Raw genomic sequence first — 19,704 nt, forward strand, 5'->3', positions numbered from 1 at the left:
ACACTCACACCTTCATCTGCAATGTAGATGTCCCCTTAGACAGCTTTGAAAATCTCATCCTGAAAAATTTCTGTTTTAGTCACTAAAACCTACCAGTGGAGGCACTTGTTCACCCTTTTCATGATAATGGGGGCGGGGGGAGAAAGTATTTTAATTTCTCATTAGAATAGTGACTCAAAGTAATTGCTAACTGTACTGACCCCACTTTGTTCTAAAACAAGTGTTAAGTATGAAATGACAGACGGACTTTTTGTAGACTTGCGCCTCAGTCTTGCAAAGACTTAGGCCCATGCTTAACATAAAGCATATGGATAAACTCCCTGACTTTCTATTGGTCTTACATAGCTTTCTCTCTGGTCTTCAGTCTTCGTTTGGCTTCCTCTTAAACAGTGTCTTGTTCATTCTTTCTCTTTTCCTCCTGTGTTGCATTATCTCTCTCTAAAAAATACCTCATGTTATAGCTGCTTTTAGCATTTAGTACTTTCTTCATTGTGCGTTCAAATATTGATTCTTCAGTCAATAGGTTACAACATTTTCGTGCTATTATCAGATATGCTCAGTAAGTCAACTGTTGATTTAAAGCTTACCTTTGCAATGTTTGGAACTTACAGCTAATGTTAGAGAGCAAACTTTTTTTAAAATACATGTTAAATTTTGATTCTTTTTATTAACTTTACCAGACCTGTTGTTCCTGTTCTAAATTTCAAATTAGGAGTAGTCTATGATAAAAGAATTGTGTTCTGTCACTTAATTTTAATCACTGGTATAATGTCTTCCGTTTTAGTACTGAGGAATATAACATCTGTTTGTCTCTCTTCCACATATATTTTACTGGAGTTCTGTGCTACTCTTACTGCAGTGGGAATTGGGAGGGAAAGAAGCTACAGGGGTTTGATTGCACTTTTCTGGAAAGCTGAGCATTTCATGCTACTGTACTGGATATATGTCGGTGTCTGTAAATAGCCAGTACTGTGAATCTTAAGGAAGGCTTCCACAGGTGAAAGGCGTATTTGGAGGTTTCAGTATTGTTCTTTCTTAACAGAGTTTGGCAGAGCTAGAAGTACTATGTAACCAGCTCTATGAGGGGACTGATCTAGCACAGCGGATGCAAGCAGAGAAGGTGCTCTTGGAGCTTATTGACAGCCCTGAATGTCTCAGCCAGTGTCAACTTTTACTAGAACAAGGAACCGTAAGTACCTGGGAGAAGTGTAAAGTCTGACAATGTAAATATGCATTTATCAGGAGACCCACATTGGAGGTCCAGGTAATATCAGTGTAAACACACTACATGTGAGATGCTCATCTCTTATAACAAATTGAGTTTTTCCTTCATAAATAAAATTCCACCAAATCTATCTACACACATAAATTGGTATTAGAGGGTGGGCTTTGTGGGACTGACCGTACCTAGCATTAGAAACTAGATGGCCAGAAACAGGGGGAAAACCTAACTATGGGGGAAAATAGATGTAAATGTTAAATGTTGGCCTAATACTTGCAAAAGGTAGGAACCTCACACTTCAGGGGCTTTATGCCACCCATTGCTTAGTATTGCTCCTCAACATGATTTGCTCCAACACTTTTACAGCTAAATCCTTATGCTCTTGCTCCTCCAAGTTACAATGGGACAGGGTAAGTACGGGGTGAAAAGCCTTAAACTATGTTTTCTTGTTGTCTTAGTTTAAACCAGTCCCTTAGCATTATTTCAGTTTTCTTTTTAGAGTACGAGAAGTCCGGTGGCACCTTAAAGACTAACAGATTTATTTGGGCATAAGCTTTCGTGGGTAAAAAAACCACTTCTTCAGATGCAAGGAGAAGTGGGTTTTTTACCAAAGAAAGCTTATGCCCAAATAAATTTGTTAGTCTTTAAGGTGTCACCGGACTCCTCATTGTTTTTGTGGTACAGACTAACACGGCTACCCCTCTGATTTTTAGAGTATTATGTGTTTTTTGTGCTAATATTTTATATACAGATATTTTGTCAGATTTAAAAGGTGGTGGGGGAACCAACCCCGAGTTTAACCATCAGTTCTTGATAATCATTACCGTGTTTTGGAACCATTATGATTTCAGATGATGTGCCTAAGACATGTCCATTATCTGGAAATCATTGACATAGTTGGTAATGCCTTGGAAGAACCTGACAAATCTATTATGTTAATGGATGCGTAAGGAGTTGTTAATTCTGTTTATCATTATGATACAGTTAAGTTATTGCAATAGATGTTGCAAAATGCATTCTCAGTGGGGGGAAATGAAAATATTGAAAGTTAGTATAGCACATTGGTCTGATCCCGTAATCCATACTCCTGAGTAAGGATTACTTATTTGAGGAGTCCCATTCATATGAGGTTGCAGCTGTGGTCTCGTTCATTGAACAACGGTCTGGAGTCAGGACACCTACTACTTTCCATTTCCAGGTCTGCTACTGGCTTTCTTTGACCTTTAGCAAGTCAGTTATCTTCTCTCTGCTTTAATTATCCTCTCTATGAATTGTTATATAAATGTTTACTCAGCTTTGTAAAGTGTTTTGAGATCCTTGGATAAAAGGTGCAAAATATTATTGTTAGAAAAGACTCAATTATTCTGTGTCTTCAGTAAGACTCTGTTGTTCAGGATATGGGAAATACAAGCATAAATATTGTTCTGTTCAATTTTCGGTGCATAGTAATTGCATTACAATCATTAGAATTCCATAATAGTATCAAGTGAAACAAATATAGGAGCTGGTCATGCAAAGATTTACACACGTATTTAATTGTAAGTGTGTGCATAAGTCTTTCCAGGATTGGGGTCATAATGTGAACAAATGTAACAATACAGTTGAGCTACAGAATTGTTATAATAAAGATACAGAAAATTCAGAATTCTAGTAAATTTCCTTGTTCTGTGTGTGTGTGATTGTCTTGAGATTATGTGTAAAACTGATTTAATATGTGGTACATTTTCTCATAGGGTAGGTGAATGGCTTCTATGATTTAATACGTTTTTTCCATCAACCGATGTCAAAATGGTGTTCAACAGCTTTGTTGTTAAGGTGTAGTTTCCATTTGTGTTATTGTGGAAGCAGGGTAGTGGTTCCATAGCTAAGATTATAGTTTGCTGAGGCTTACACTTCAACCAGGAATTAAATCTCTTACATGCATAAAGAATATAATGTATCCAACTATAGCACTTTTTCCTCAGAAATGAATTTTATGAGAATTTTCAAGTAAATCTGTTAATTAGTTTGTTACAATCATTTTAAAATGGCACATCTAACTTGTTTTTGAAAATTTATAGCAAGTAAATTTCTTAACTCTAATCTGTTGTTTTATTTATATTATGTGCATATGCATATAAAACAATGTCTGTCTTTACTAAACCACACAAATATTTTTCAGATGTAATGTGGCTTGTTTAATTCATCTGAGATTATTAAAAATCATAGTGTCAATCTCTAGTGGAAGTGTGTCGCCCAGCCCATAGAGCTAGCTTTAGCATTTATTTTACTTAGCAGTAACACAAGGAAGCCTCCAGTCCTGTATCCTGTAAGACAGTGGCTCTCAACATTTCCAGACTACTGTACCCCTTTTAAGAGTCTCATTTGCCTGACGTACCCCAAGCATGGGCGGTGGATACCATAGGCTGGGGGAGGCTATACCTCCCCAAATTGCCAGGCATGGCCCCACCCAAGCTCTGTCCCCAGCTTCCACTTGGCGCGGCCACTCCAATCTCCCTGTGGGGTGGCCCCAGCTCCGGCCCTCCTCATGCTCTGGGGCTAGGCAGGCTGGGGCTGCATTGCCTGCCCTCCCGCTGTTCTGGGACTGTGGGGGGCTCCCTCCCACTGCTCTGGGGTGGGGGAGCTGCGGCCACATCGCCCGCCCTTCCGCTGCTCTGGGGCTGAAATTTTAGTTTGTACTGACTTTGCTAGTGCTTTTTATATAGCCGGTTGTAAAACTAGGCAAGTATTTAAATGAGTTCATGTACCACTTGAAAGACCTCTGCATACGCATACCCCTGGTTGAGAACCACTGCTGTAAGACATTGGCTTAAGCAAGGGGTAGGCAACCTATGGCACGCGAGCTGATTTTTAGTGGCGCTCACACTGCCTGGGTCCTGGCCACTGGCCCAGGGGGCTCTGCATTTTAATTTAATTTTAAATGAAGCTGCTTAAACATTTTAAAAACCTTATTTACTTTACATACAACAATAGTTTAGTTATATATTATAGACTTATAGAAAGAGATCTTCTAAAAACATTAAAATGTATTACTGGCACGTGAAACCTTAAAGTAGAATGAATAAATGAAGACTCGGCACACCACTTCTGAAAGGTGGCCGTCCGCTGGCTAAGCAGTTAGCATAAGGTTTGAGGCCTATGAACTTTGGCACAGATAAATGGCCCAATGGTCACCCCTAAGTTTTGGGGAATTGGGAATAGTGTTTAAGAGGGAAGTTGGTACATAACATTAGGCAACTGCAGGAATATTAAACTGATACTAGGCTTGGATATTTTAGTATAGAATCGTTGGCAAATACTTAACTACGAATTTGCCTTGACAACAAATTGGCGTATATGGTAATAAGTTGCAATTATTAATATACTAAGCTCTAGGATAAGGGCACCCCAACATTAGTAGGGTAAGGAAACACAAATAAGAAAAAGGGGAGAAATTCCTACTGAATATGCGTTAGGCACAGTGGCGTCAGCGTAACATATTATAAAAGCCTGTATGCTTGGGAATGAGAGATGTATGTAGCTCTTGAGAGTTGCCAGGATGATGGCCACTGGTGATAGTGATGAGGAAGATAATGGCTAATATTTCAGGTTGTTCTGCAAGGGATGGTGTGAGTATATGAGTGTTCAAATGTACATTCTTTATTATTTCTGTCTACCTTGCTGGATTAGAGTATTGGTGACTTTGCTAACTGTATTATTAAACTATTACAGATATAGAAGTGTGAGTATTGTAACCTTGCACACTGGGGTTCCCAACTGACCAGTAATTTTGATAAAACTGAGGTTGATCTTGAGACAAGAATCTGTCAAACCTCAGAGTGTGTTAACTGGAAATTCCTAAGTAATCAATATAATTAATACACAATCCACAGATCAGGCAACAGTGGTTTGAAAGGGTAAAAATTCAAGTACGTAATTAATTTTCTTGGCCAGATTCTGAACCCCAACTCAGCAGTACAAGGCAAGTGTAAAGCTGCACTGGAGGGACAGCTGGGGACTTACCCAACAGAGGTAGTGCAGAAGGGTGGGGAGGGCTAGAAAGGGAGCATGCCAGAGGTGGAGGTAAGCAGGTGCAGATTGCTCTTTCTGATCCGGGGCTGGTGCAGTGCTTCATGTGAGGCCACTGGAACCTTAAAGCAGCCCTATGGCTGTTTTGGCTTCCAGCAGGCCCAAGATCAAGGGAGTAAAAAGGTGGGTTAGAGCCGTGCTTTTCCCACAACACTTTTGTGTAAACAGCTGATAATCTGGCTGTGTGGTTTTTTTTTTTTTTTTTTTTTTTTTTTTTTTTTTTTTACTACTGTATGGTATGGAAGTTCTAAGAATGCAGTTTTAAAATGACGTTTGTGATTAAACTATTAAGTATTGTAGTGCTGGAAGGTTGATGTTAAAATTGTGCATTGCAGTGTGATCTTCAGTTCTTCCATGTGTGCATTTAGAATGATAGTATTGTTGAATTGAAAGTGAGTGTGCTAGAGGGGGTTGGTATAATTGAGTGACACAATGGAAGTGGGCTAATATTTGAAGGACTAGCATTTTGTTAGGCGTGAATGTTGCCTTTTTATGTTTATGCAGTTGTGAAGCAATACCCTTGAGAAAATGACAGAGTGTAAGTGTTGTAATAACAGTTTTGAATGTTGATTTTTGCCAGAGTTATCTTTGACACCCCCAACTCAATTTGTTGAATTAAAGAATATCTTTAAGAAGTTTGATTCCAAGGCCATTACAGTTTTCATAGAGAGATGTCTGGTCTGATCCATGGCATTGCCAGAGGTGTTGCGGATCACATCTCTTGTGTTCTCAGATGAAGAACTTAGTTTACTTTTCAGCCTCGAAGGCTGTAATGAAGCTTATTTTGATCATCATGCACAAAAAACTCAAATGCTAAAGTCATGAGTTTTAAACAAACAAAAGCAAATCAAGACTTCAGATCTTTGCATCCAGGATTCTTGTGACTAAATCTAGGATGTGACAAATTCATCCCTTAGTTATAAAATATCAAATGATTTAAAACCAAAGATTTAAAAAACTCAGCCCGGTAATAAGAATGGGAAAGTGTTGTTAGAAAAGTAGTTCCAATCACAAGGCTACATTTTTTTGAAGGTTGCTGGAGGCGAGGAATGGAAAGATCTTCTCATCTCCTATATCTTGGAATTTTTAGTGATTTTTAAAATGATTATGCTGTATTTATGTTTTTATGTATTTATGTTTAATTTTTAGTATATCAAGTATATAGCCAAATCATTGTCTGACCAACTGTCATCCTACCTGCTCGTTCTGCTTTCTTTTTGCATAATAATAATTTTTAATAAAATGGTATGGTGTTTGTTTCTATAGACATCCTATGCTCAGCTTCTAGCAGCAACATGCCTTTCCAAACTTGTAAGCAGAACAACTCCTTTACCCATTGAACAAAGAATTGACATCAGTAAGTAACTTGCATTATTTCTGTTAAAATAACAGCAAAAAATTGCATCTATATGTTCTAAACATTCATATCACCATAGTACTGATTCCGTGAATGTTCCATTTTGCCATACTTCTGTCCATTTATGTGTAACTATTTTTTTAAAGTGCAGTTGTAGTCAGAGAATGACTCTAAACCTAACACTGTCAGGTTCTGCATTTATTCTCTTCCATATCAAATTTTCTCACTTTCAAAGCCAAAAATAGCTGGATTTTCTAGTTGCCAGAGCTATAAGCTCCTGCTGGGACCTGGAAACCAAGTTAAGTCCTTTCTGTGCTTTATTGGACAAAAGGGAGAGAACGTGGGTGTAAAAGAGAGAGAGCACAGTGCCCTTTCTTGCTGTCCCTTACTCTTGTACAGAGGCCTGACATGATGGAACTCATTTCCTGCTCTTACCAGCTCCTTATTTGATGAACTCACTGATTGTGGGTGCAAACATACATTGTACCCTATTAGGAGTGTAGCAGTGGCTGTGTTCCCCTGCATATAGGAGAATTTTAGGAGGCACCCAGTTTCCCATCTGTAATATGAATATAATAATAGTTGCCATCCTTACCTACCGCACAAGGTGTAGTGAAGGTTAGTGAATGTTTGGAAACGTGAAAATTCCCAGGTATTATTAGTACACCCTCTAATCTCTTATATTTACATGTTACTCCATTTTTTCCCCTTCCGATTAGCTCTTGGCAGTTCTGATAAGCAAGTCAGGGCAGAGTTCACTTCCAGACTTAGGACCCTGCACAAACTTACACATGTGTTTGATTTTAAGGGCGTGACATTAACTTCATTGGGGCTACTAATTAAGCAAGCGTGTAAATCTTAGCAGGACTGAGCTTTGAATAATTAATCATTTTGCACGAGAAACATCTAATATAGATTGGAATTTTCAGTACTGTCAAATGTTGTTTAGACCAGGGATGAGGAGAACACAGAAACATTCTAAAATGTTTCAAACAGGTATTTTGTAAGAGGTCTTAATCTTGTAGAAAAACGTCTCATCAGAGAGGCCTAGGATTGAATGTACATAGAGGAAAGCCCTCCAGAGCAGTATTGAGGCCCCCTACTGAGGAAATATATGGAAGTCTGCAATGCTTCGGCTAGTGTTGTACCTGTTCTGTGGAGAGAGGATTGAATCTACAGGGTTGTGATTCCACCTTTCTTGATGACTAAATTCAGCCTACATGTTGTTTTTCTCCTCGGGAACAAATGAACTTTTGTATATGATAAATCATCCTGCAGGTGTATACAACAGAAATGTCCTTCCCTTCCACTCCCCAGGAAACTGTTCTCTTATTTGAGAGAAGCAAAGGTGAAAAGTTTTCTGCCTTAGGAAATATGCCTAGACAGAACTGAAAGCAGCCTGTACAGGCGCATGCCTGAGAACACTTGTTAATTTCTTTTGTATTTCATAAATGAGGTCTGAAGGCTGCTGTTGCATTTGAGGCAGAGTAATTGATGCCCAGTAGGTGGGACAGAATGAATGATTAAATTGATTAACTAGTCAGAATCCTTGGTATTCACAAACTATTGTCAAATGTATGTTAGAATGATAATTACATGCATACTTTGGTGCAAATAGCTCCAATGTAGTTAATATTTTCCATGACTTAATTTTTTGAAATTAGTGTCTTTATACTAAGCATAAAAAAACTGACATCACATGACCTAGATTCCCACATTTCTATTATAATGGCTCAAGTGTGTTTTTTAAAAAGAATTGTGATGTTGACTAAGCATGTTTCTTTACAGGGAATTATATTCTGAACTACGTAGCCTCTCAACCCAAACTGGCTCCTTTTGTCATCCAGGCCCTTGTTCAGGTCATCGCTAAGATTACAAAATTAGGATGGTTTGAGGTTCAAAAAGATCAGCTCATCTTCAGAGACATTATTGCTGATGTAAAAAAATTTTTACAGGTAAGAAAAATTATCCAATCATGCTGCTACTTAAAATGACATAGTCTTGCATTAAATTCAGCTCTCTTCTCACTTAACGAATAGCTTGCTGAGTGACCCAAAGGGTATTTATATACAGATTAGAAAGGCAGGGACCAGTGCCAAAAAAATTACTTAGGTTGAAGGACCGGAGCAGGCCTGCTACAGGTTTAAGGTTTAGTTTTTAGCAAACTGCCAGGGCTAGAAATAACTGCTTTATTTCATTCTCCATTTTTTCCAAAGGTATAAAACACTTGTTTCTCACCTTGGCAGATTATGAGTTAGCAGACTTTAAAGTCGTGCCATTCTGATTACCATCTTTATTTTTCCCACTTGAATTCTAATAGGGTTTTAGCAGCTATTATCTCAAAAACATGAAGACATGAGTACTGTACTATCTGTAAGGTGGGAATATCATCCTTCAAATGGAATAAAGCATTAACTCTGACTGTAGTGATTATTGCAATATTGGCTGCTACAATTGCGCAAATAGCGTTCAGTTGTACGACCAGTACAAAAAATTTTCAGGACCAGTATGCTTTTCTAAACACTGGTCCTGGATAATGGATCAAAAAGAAAAAGTTTATATATTTGATACAGTGTGGATGCCATTAAAATCTTTACAGTGCTGCCTTTGTGATAACATGTCTGCCATACTCAAGTTTCTTATTAATGGGAATACGGAGCGATACCACCCTAACTGTAACTACTTACAAAGGCATGTGTAAAGATTTTTACTGTGCTGCACAGATTATCTGTTATTTTGTACACACATAAAGTGGTTTTGATAATGACATGGTCAGCATTCCTCCTTTCTCATGGTCACATTAAAATTTTTTTCCTGCATGACCCAAAAAAGCAGAGCTGATTGCTTAAAAAAAAAAAAAAAGAGTGAGTTAGAATGTGTATTCTGTCTCAGTGGGCGTGGAGTCACAATTTGTAAGGGCTCTGCCACTTAGACAGTGGAAGTGGGTAGGTGACTCACTGTTGTGGGGTTGGCGTTGTGGGCTTTCCTTGTCTTGTGACTTGGGTTTAAACACACGAAGTCAGTGGTTCCCAAACTTGTTCCGCTGCTTGTGCAGGGAAAGCCCCTGGCGGGCCGGGCCGGTTTGTTTACCTGCCGCGTCTGCAGGTTCAGCCGATCGCGGCTCCCAGTGGCCACGGTTCGCTGCTCCAGGCCAATGAGAGCTGCTGGAAGCGGTGCGGGCAGAGGGACGGACTGTCTGCTGCTTCCAGCAGCTCCCATTGGCCTGGAGCAGCAAACTGTGGCCACTGGGAGCCACGATCGGCTGAACCCACGGACACGGTAGGTAAATAAACCGGCCCGGCCCACCAGGGGCTTTCCCTGCACAAGCGGCGGAACAAGTTTGGGAACCACTGCACTAGGTCATAATAAGGGAGGGTCACTCACCTCCCCCTCCAGCATTTGGGGCCTTGGCTTGGTTGCTCCTAGCACAAGGCATCTGATTGGACCCAGTATGCCCTAGGGCAGTTAGGGTAGGGCCAGGCAGGGACCAGCATGAAAACCTGTCAGGTGAAACTTGCATAGTTCTCAGGGAAAGGTGAAACCCCCCACTCTGCTACATGAGCAAATTCTTTCCTGACTCTGAAAAACAATGATCTGCAAAGGTCGCCTGGCAGACATTGCCAGAAGCAGTAGCAAATGATCAGGGTGAATGTGGGTTGTTGTGATGCCCTAAATGGGAGTCCTTATGAGCAGTACGGAGGAACCTGCAGGAGGATTACAAATGTCATTGCCTCTTATCTCAGAGACTTAGGTGGAGCTTTGAAAATAAAGAGACTAAAGACAGGTAATACTTTGTATTGGTCGGGTGGCGAATTGGAACGTTGCAGAGTAAGGACTCAATTGTTTTGGTTAATTCCTTCTAAGGTTTGAAGTTAAACAGTTCAATAAGATTGTGGCCAGTGATCTTTAAACTCTAGTGTGGAGAGTTTTATTGGTGCTGCTTGGTCAGTGGCAGAGATATATTCTTGTGTTTTTTCTGCCGGTCTCTAAACGCATCCATAATCCCTAGATTAGGAATAAAATTAAAACTCAGAGTGTAAGAAAATTAGTATCAAAATGCATACATGGAATGGGGCGGAGGGGTTATTTTCTTTTCAGAACTTATTTCCGTAAGTTGATTTGTCTAGATATTTCTGCATTTATTTCCTTAAGGGATGGTAATATGTATTGTTGGTCCAGGACACTGTCTGTGGTGGGGTTCCTGGCTACTAAGCAAGGAAAATAATGGGTGGAATAGTTTCAGTCGTGTTCTCTGCCATTAAGTATCAGATTTATGCTTCATTTGTTTCTCTTTTTCAAAATAATTTGATTATAATATGTAAATGGAATGTTTTGAGCTAAATTGGGAATGACAATAAAAGATGGGCTGTAATATTTATTAAAAACAAATTCTTGAGTAGTATACTCTAGCCTTTTGCAGTTATTTTATAAATGATTGCAGTGTGACTCTGCATTGGGTAGTTCACTAATAATGGAGGCTTAAATACAAAACTTTGCTACTTACGAGATTTCTTTCATTAAATTAAAAATTCCTGTAGAGGAGAAAATAAAGCTATAAATCTACTAGTGAACTGAATTTACTATTGAAATGGAAAAAAACCTAAGCAATAATAGTATATGTTGATAATTAATAAATAGCAGTGTTAGCTATGTGCAGCTTAGTAATCATATGTGAATTTGATCCAGTTTGAATTAGAATGTAATTTACTGTGTAGAGAAGGTGATTAGGAGTCAGGACTCCTGTGTTCTATTCTCAGGTCTTCCACTAACTCTCTCTACCATCTTGCGCAAGTCTATGTTTTAGTTTTTCCCATCTGTAAAATGTGATTAGTATTTTCTTATCATGAGAGGGCTTGTGTATGAATATTTGCAACCTGCTTTGATGTTCTGATATGAAAGACATTAAAGTGTGTAAGTTATTATTCAAGATCTGTTTAAATAAGTACCCTTAGTAATCTGTTCTGTGTTTGTGGAACACTTTTACTTTTTCTGTTTGTAGTACCCATTTTGTTAGTTTGAACAAAAAGCAAAACCAAACCTGTAGAGTGCCACTTGACCAATATCAAGAGTACCACATGAGCAATGCATGTTTAAACAGACAAAATTACAACAGTGACCCTGAAAGAACCTTGCTTCTATGCACTTCCAATACCCACTTTCCAAAAGAGGCTCGTCCTACTCTGGTCCCATCAGGAAAAGCCTGAACATATATGTGGGCCTTGCAGTGTGCTGAGAAGATTGACAAAACTTGGGTCTGTCGGGCAAAAGGGAGGGAAATTAATTCCAGAGTCAAGGACCCTTTTCTGAGAAAACACTGTCACCATACCCTAGATGTATAAATCTTGGGACTATCAGCTTGGGTAATCCAGTTGATCACAAGTGCCAGGTTCTATTGTGTTTTTATTCAAGTGCAAAGTAATACTAAATCATTCCTCATTCCTATGAATAATTTGCTAAAGAGATGTTTGTTTAGTAGTAATTTTACACTATCTTACACTTTTATAGAATGCCTTTCATCTCAAAGCATTCCAAAGAGTTGTTCAATTGTGGGTTACATCCTCTGATATGCTCCTGTGTGGCTCCCATTGAACGGTACTTAATGTATAGAAGAATCACTTCACTGCTAAGATGCAGACACCTGTAGGATGGGGTATGTCAGTCAGGCCAAAACCAGCATGTTGCTTTTCAGTGTAATAGGGAATGTTTGACCAGACCTCAGTGCAAATCTGTACTCTTCTGAAAAGTACCATCTGATCTTTAATCCACCCAGGACACGTTTTTTAAACTCTCATCTAAACTATGTGGGACTCAGTATAGCTATCCTTGGAAGGATAAAGGATTGAATTAACCTTAGAGAAGTGTTTAATAGTGGTATTCCTCTAATGTAGATATTCAGAATATATATTTCTAAACTGAAGATATATAATATAATAATATCCTTAAGTTTTAATGTTTTATGATGAGATTTTGAAAGCCACCTCGGGGATTTGGACTTGCAATTCATACTAGTTTAATGAGAATTGGACATCTAAATCTTGTAGACAACTTTAAAAATCTCAGCCTAAAAATTTAGGTTCACCTAACCTGTTTCTGCTAATATTAGAAATGTCAAGTGTTACATTTTAGATGTATAGATTAGGGAATTTATCTGTTTTGTTCTGTAGGCGACTGTGGACCATTATATCATAGGAGTGATGATCCTTTCAGAACTGACTCAGGAAATGAACCTAGTAAGTATGTATAGTTTTTTCCCTTTTGTACGAGATGAATGTAACACTGCTAAAGCAGTGTGTCAGAGTCCCCCTGCACACTATAGAAGTGCAATTAAAAAACAGGACTTAGACATGGAGGATTTTTTTGTTTTAAAACCCCAGGTGTTTAGAGGACCAAGACTTTTCAATGGGTGGATGTGACCTAAAAGTAGGTTGCCCATCAGCTGCGGGATGGGAAAGGGGAAAACATTGCCACAAATATATATAGCAGTGAAGGCACAGCAACACAAGCTTCAGCTGTACAGCCCACTCAGAACCCTGGGTACATATGTTGCTAGCCCATATCATACATGCTGCCATGTCTTTACTGTTTTTTCGCTGTGCAAACTAGATTAAAGTAAGCATAGGTATGCCTACCCGGGCTGCAATCACGCCTCCAATTGCAGTGTAGACATACCCTTTATCTCATTACCAATCTCAGCAGCTTGCTCTTTGTGTTTTTGTACATAAAGTTCAAAGAAGAATTATCCTGGAGAGTGAATTTTGATTCTGGTGTTCGTGGTTTGGGATGGAAGGTAGGGCTCAAGCTAGAAATGGAGTGTATTGATTAGAGAAAAGGAAAAACACCAAAATTAAAGCAAAGGAAAATGACTTGGTGACCTGACTTGATACAACACTAAAACAGGAACAGTCAAAGTGCAGACCAGCTCTCCCTCTCTTACAGAACTCCACAGTGCAGGAGCAATTTCACATGAGATCCATAGGTGATGTTTTGCAGAGCAGCTGCTGAATATCTCATCACTTGCTTCCGCTTGTTCTTGGTGTTGCTATAGACCTAGTTGGCCAGCATCATGGGCAGGGCATAGGACAAACCAGAAATAATAGGTAATATAGGAAAAAATAGAATAAGAACAACAATGGATAGGAAAGCACAGAATCAGCGGGTATTGGTATTGGTAAGAGAAACCAGGAGGCCTGGACTTCGTACCTGACCGTAGTCTTCATCTGTTGTGACTAAATGACTTGTGCCAGAAATGCCCCTTCACTAGTCTTAAGAGAGAAAAAAGACTTGTTTATTCTTGTGGCCTTATTTTTTTTAGGTTGATTATTCAAGACCTTCAGCGAAACATCGTAAAATAGCTACCTCATTCCGTGACACGTCTTTAAAAGATATTTTGATGCTGGCATGCTCTCTTCTAAAGGAGGTAAGACTGTTTTATAACTGAAGCTAGTATTAAAATGCCTTAAAAGTGAGGCTCTTATATTTTTACTGCTTTAAATTTATGGTAGGTATTACTCTGAGTGGACAAGGTCAGTCTGTACCTAGATGGGTGTTTGCTTACATCAAATTAGAACAGGCACAAGTAACGGATAAAATTGTTGAATTTTTGAGTGCCTGTCCAATTTGTCTATTTGCTTCTTCAGTTATGTTCTGCCTTCCAGAGTAGACAGCATGTATCCTGAGATTTTCTTCTTGTTTCCTATATTGTTTCCCTAGTTTAGTTTTATTTTAGCTTAGTTAGACCTTCTACCTCAGTGTTCCTAAAAAAGGAAGATAAATCCTCTTGATGTGGCAGAGTAGCCTGGTCTGACGAGGGTTTCTGCCTCTCCTGCTAGCCCTGTGAGCCTCTGTGTGGCACTCTGAGGTAGTTCAGACCCCAGCCCCTCCACAGGCTTGACAGCAGGTACTGAGGAGCAGCCTTCAGTAGCCTAAGTCTTTCAGGCTCACGTAGGCTTAAGGGACTCCAAAACTGGGCCTTGCTCTTTGCGTCTTGTCTTCCCTGCTGATCAAGGCCTTCGTTGTGCTTAGGAAGCTGCTGAGCTCTGCTTCTCTTAAGACCAAGCAACTGCTTGCATTTGAGAGTAGTCTATTTTTAAAAACAACACTTGCTTCCCACTCCCTCAGTGCTTTCTTTGGGAGCTGCTGGTTGTTCAGTGCTTGAGAAAATAAAATTATTTATTTAGGTGCTGAAATTTGGACCTAGAAGCCTAACTTTTGGCACACATTTTTTAAATTCTTGTCCACAGCCATTGGGACGTGGATGTTGTTTGCAGTGACTGGGGCTAAAGGTATAATCTTTGGACTGGTGAATATGCTGCCCATGGACATTCAAAAAGCAACAGAGGGTCCTGTGGCACCTTTAAGACTAACAGAGGTATTGGGAGCATAAGCTTCCATGGGTAAGAACCTCACTTCTTCAGATGCAAGATGCATCTGAAGAAGTGAGATTCTTACCTACGAAAGCTAATGCTCCCAATACTTCTGTTAGTCTTAAAGGTGCCACAGGACCCTCTGTTGCTTTTTACAGATTCAGACTAACACGGCTACCTCTCTGATACATGTACATTCAAGGTTTTAAATCAGTGATGGAAATATGCATTCATGGAGAAATCCTGTACTGTCTACAAGAAAGATTAGATACATTCAGAGATATCTAGAACCCCTTTACAGAGGCTACAAACCTGTTGCAGATGGTACAGTGCTATATTAGGGTTCTCTCACCAGGGCCGGCTTTAGGCACCGCAGGGCCCAATTCAAAGGAGCTGCTGTCGAAGTCCCGCCGCTGTCTTCGGCGGCAGCTCAATCGCTGCCGCAGAGGAAGGACCCTCCGCCGAAATGCCACCGAAGACAGCGGCAACGATTGAGCTGCCGTCGAAGACAGCGGCGAGACTTCGGCGGCAGCTCCTTTGGGACGTTGCGGAGCCCGATTCCGGGGAATCGGCTGAATCGCCCTAAAACCGGCCCTGTCTCTCATACACATACCACGCCGCCCTAAAACCGGCCCTGTCTCTCATACACATACCACGCCGCCCTAAAACCGGCCCTGTCTCTCATACACATACCACGCCAAACATTCTCTAGCCTAATTGCCTTCAAGCTCAGCTGAACTAAAGTTAAATTGATACTCCCAAACACTGAAAAGTCTGCACATGTTCAGCACAGCCACCCTTCCAGGTAGTAGTTAATATGTAATAATTAAAACATCTGTATAATGCCAACTTCTCTTCAGGAAACTATAGCATTTACTAACTTATTTAATTGTGCACTAAACTAACATTTATCAAACCACTGGTGTAATTTCTACCCATAAAATGTAAGCACTCACATAAAAGTTGTATAAAAGCTTAGCAGAGTAACAAGTGTAATTGGAAAATAAAAATAAAATAGTGCAAGCTGTTGGTTTCCAAGCTGGGTTCTTTATGGCTCATGCATTGTCACCAGTGATAAAGTTTCAACAATTACAACTCAGTTAACAATTCTGCTGATGGCACAAAATAGATTCCAGCTCCCTCTCCTAGAGTCAAAACCTTTGGTCACTAAATCAACAGATCTGAATCCGAATATAAACCGGGAGCAGATGCACTGAGTAAGAAGGGGCTGCATTTTGATTGCTGTTTTGGCCAGAAAAGTAACTCTTTAAGGGAACAATTTTCCAACCTCCAAGAACAACTTTAGTGACTAATATGTTTGAAGCTCGAAACTCATTGCCTTTATACTATATGTTTATAGTCGTAGTCGGTTGTTTAATTTGTGGTTGTGATGGCTTTCTTTGTAATTATATATTATGGTAATTGCTGTAGTTAGAGAAGGGCCTGTGTAAAACTGTCATCTTACTCAGAATGTATGCTCTTTGTAAGCCTCCAAATCCCATCAGCATACTTCACTGACAAAAGTAAGTGTTTACTCTTGGCTCTGTAGCACTAGCAATGCAGCTGAGGGATAGTGAGTTGTATTGTATTCTGGTTTTATATATCACCAGACTGTTAGCTAAATTTCAGACTGTAGGCTTTGTATTACTGATGATGTTGTAAAACAAGAAGAACCCATTCTGGTTCACACCCCAGAGGAGTTTCTGAAGCTGTTGAATTGTAAAGTGAAAACATATTTGCTCTGGAGTAAACAAGGGAGAATGAGTATGGAACCCCAAATGTAAAATTTAGATACATTCTTCTAAGTTTAACCACACTTTAAAGATTAGGTCTGTATCTTGGTGATGCACAATTTATATACCAATACTGTAGGAAAATGTATCACTTTACTTGCCTTTTTAGAAAGAAGAGAACTGGGTCTTAGAGGAATAAAGTCTAATTTACTTTACCCTTAATGGGCGAAAAACCTTTAAAACTTAAAATTTATATTTAAAAAATTGAAATTTCTCTATGTACTGACAATCTGTTGTAAAGATTTAGAACCAAATATTTTCTGTTTCAAAATTATATTCAATCTGTTGTATACAGACAACTTAATGAAATGTTTTAATTTTTTAAATATAGTTACTGGCCAAACCTTTAAACCTTCAGGATCAACAACAACAAAGTTTAGCAATGCATCTCTTGAAACTTGTCCTCAACTGTCTTAACTTTGACTTCATTGGCAATTCAGCAGATGAGTCCGCAGATGATCTATGCACCGTACAGATCCCAACAAACTGGAGAACAAGTAAGAAAAGATCATAACTGTTAACACTTAAGTGCATTCTACACGTAGTGGAATGTTATCTGTTTGTTTTGATACAGTACATGTAATTATAAAATTATCTAAGATCTTTTCCTGTAAGGTAGTCTTGTTTGCTGATATATTAAACGGGAAACCTCATGTGGCTATTTTATGATTTCTATCTGTAACAGAAACAGTGTCTCTTTCCTTAGTGTACTATACCACATAGCGGTGTACAATTCAAACTGTTCTCTGCAGGTTCTTATACCATGCCCATCACCAAAGTATCTGAGTACAGTAACTCTTCAAGTTGTCCCGGTTAACGTTGTTTCGTTGCTACGTTGCTGATCAGTTAGGGAACATGCTTATTTAAAGTTGTGCAATGCTCCACACTTACATTGTTTGGCTGCCTGCTTTCTCCACAGCTGGCAGCCTCCCTACGCGGCCCCCCTCCCCACAGCGCTTCCTGCCCGCTGGCAGACCCCGCAGATTAGCACTTCCCCCTCCTTCCTCCCCGCCCGCGGCAATCAGCTGGCTTGCAGCGTTTCGGGGGCAGGAGGGAGGGGGAAGGAGCGAGGACTTGGCGTGCAGGCTCCCCCTCCCTCCTCTGCCTCTCTAACGCCGCAAGCCAGCTGATTGTCCTGGGCAGGAGGTCGGGGGGAGGGAGGGAGGAGCCTGCGCGCCGAGTCCTCGCTCCTTCCTCCTCCCTCCTGCCCCCTAAACACCGCAAGCCAGCTTATTGCCCCAGGCAGGAGGGAGGGGGGAGGAGCGAGGACTCATTGTGCAGGCTCCCCCTCCCTCCTCTGCCTCCTGCCAGTGGCAATCAGCTTGCTTATGGCATTTAGAAGGGAGGGGGGAGGAGCGATGACGCAGTGTGGGAAGTAAAGGGGGAGGAGGTGTGGGGGAGAAGAGGCAGGTCAAGGACGGGGCCTTGGGAGAAGGGGGGGAGTGGGTGGGCTGAGGGTTGAGCTCTCTCCTCCTCCCCCTCCCCCCCGGTGCTTGCAGAGTAGTGGAAGCTGCCGCTGCTGTGCAATGTGCTTCTCCTAGCCTACAGCACCTTCAGCCTCCTTGCCTGCCTCATCTCCAGTGCCAGTGGACTGTGCCTGTGTAGGGTAAGGCAGGGGCACCTCCCAACTATAGTACTGTACTGTATGTACTGTGACAGACCCAGACCAGTGGGGTACAGGAGTCTGGTAGAGGGCAAATATACTGGTCACTGGATGAGTAGTTTTCTGTTCCCTGAGTGACCAGAGTAGGGGCTGCACTAGAGTAATCAGGAATCTGCAAAACCAGTTAAGACAGGCAGGCTAATTAGGACACCTGGAGCCAATTAAGAAGAAGCTGCTAGAATCTATTAAGGCAGGCTAATCAGGGCACCTGGGCTTTAAAAAGGAGCTCACTTCAGTTTGTGGTGCGAGTGTGAGGAGCTGGGAGCAAGAGGTGCAAGGAGCTGAGAGGGTGTGCTGCTGGAGGACTGAGGAGCACAAGAGTTATCAGACACCAGGAGGAAGGTCCTGTGGTGAGACTAAGGAAGGTGTTTGGAGGAGGCCATGGGGAAGTAGCCCAGGGAGTTGTAACTGTCATGCAGCTGTTACAGGAGGCACTATAGACAGCTGCAGTCCACAGGGCTCTTTGCTGGAACCTGGAGTAGAGGGTGGGCCTGGGTTCCCCCCAAACCTCCCAATTGACCTGGACTGTGGGTTGTTCCAGAGGGGAAGATCTCTGGCCTGTTCCCCAACCCACATGGTGAATCTCTGAAGCAAGAAAATCCGCCAATAAGCGCAGGACCCACCAAGATAGAGGAGGAACTTTGTCACAGTACAGTATGTTTGTAAACACACAGCATGTATATACTACTCCCTCCTACCCCCCCGCGTAGTATTAAATTGCTTCTTTAAAATTGTTTAAAATGTATATAATGCCTTTTGTCTGGCAAAAATTTTTTCCTTGGAACCTAACCCCCCTATTTACATTAAATCTTATGGGGAAATTGGATTCATTTAAAGTCGCATTTTTCAGGAACATAACTACAACGTTAAGTGAGGAGTTACTGTACCTTGGAGAGCTGCAGTAAGCTGTCTGTGTGTATAATACAGGTCATTTATAGAATCACGTTCCTGGGTATCCATGTGTGAAAGGGCAAGGTCCGACCCACCCCTTCTTCTGTTCTGTCTGTACAGACTATTCGGAGACTTTCAGTTGTTAAACACCACCATATAGTTTATTTACATTTGATCTTACTGGGCCATACGTAACATCATTTATAGCAGCAGGAGGAGAGACAGAAGAGGTGTCTCCACCCAGAGATGCTTCTTGGTTTTGGCTCTCCTAGCCTGTTTTTCCTCCTTGTACCTTCATTTACCCTCTGCTTTAAAGTGCCAGTTAGCTGGTTGGTCCACCCTCCAGC

General features: G+C 40.7%; 1 protein-coding gene across 2 annotated transcripts in view; it reads left to right on the forward strand.

Moving 5' to 3' along the window:
- The window catches only part of RANBP17 (RAN binding protein 17), a 251,866-nt gene that overhangs the window by 11,768 nt on the left and 220,394 nt on the right, over window positions 1-19,704 (forward strand). For both annotated transcript variants that reach the window (XM_034778119.1, XM_034778120.1), the window contains exons 2-7: window positions 1,043-1,189; window positions 6,557-6,647; window positions 8,436-8,602; window positions 12,812-12,877; window positions 13,960-14,064; window positions 17,135-17,300. In XM_034778119.1, coding sequence (XP_034634010.1) covers window positions 1,043-1,189; window positions 6,557-6,647; window positions 8,436-8,602; window positions 12,812-12,877; window positions 13,960-14,064; window positions 17,135-17,300 — 742 coding nt within the window. The remainder of the gene's footprint in view (window positions 1-1,042; window positions 1,190-6,556; window positions 6,648-8,435; window positions 8,603-12,811; window positions 12,878-13,959; window positions 14,065-17,134; window positions 17,301-19,704) is intronic.

Source organism: Trachemys scripta, chromosome 8, assembly GCF_013100865.1.
Source record: "Trachemys scripta elegans isolate TJP31775 chromosome 8, CAS_Tse_1.0, whole genome shotgun sequence".
NCBI lineage: Eukaryota > Metazoa > Chordata > Testudines > Emydidae > Trachemys > Trachemys scripta.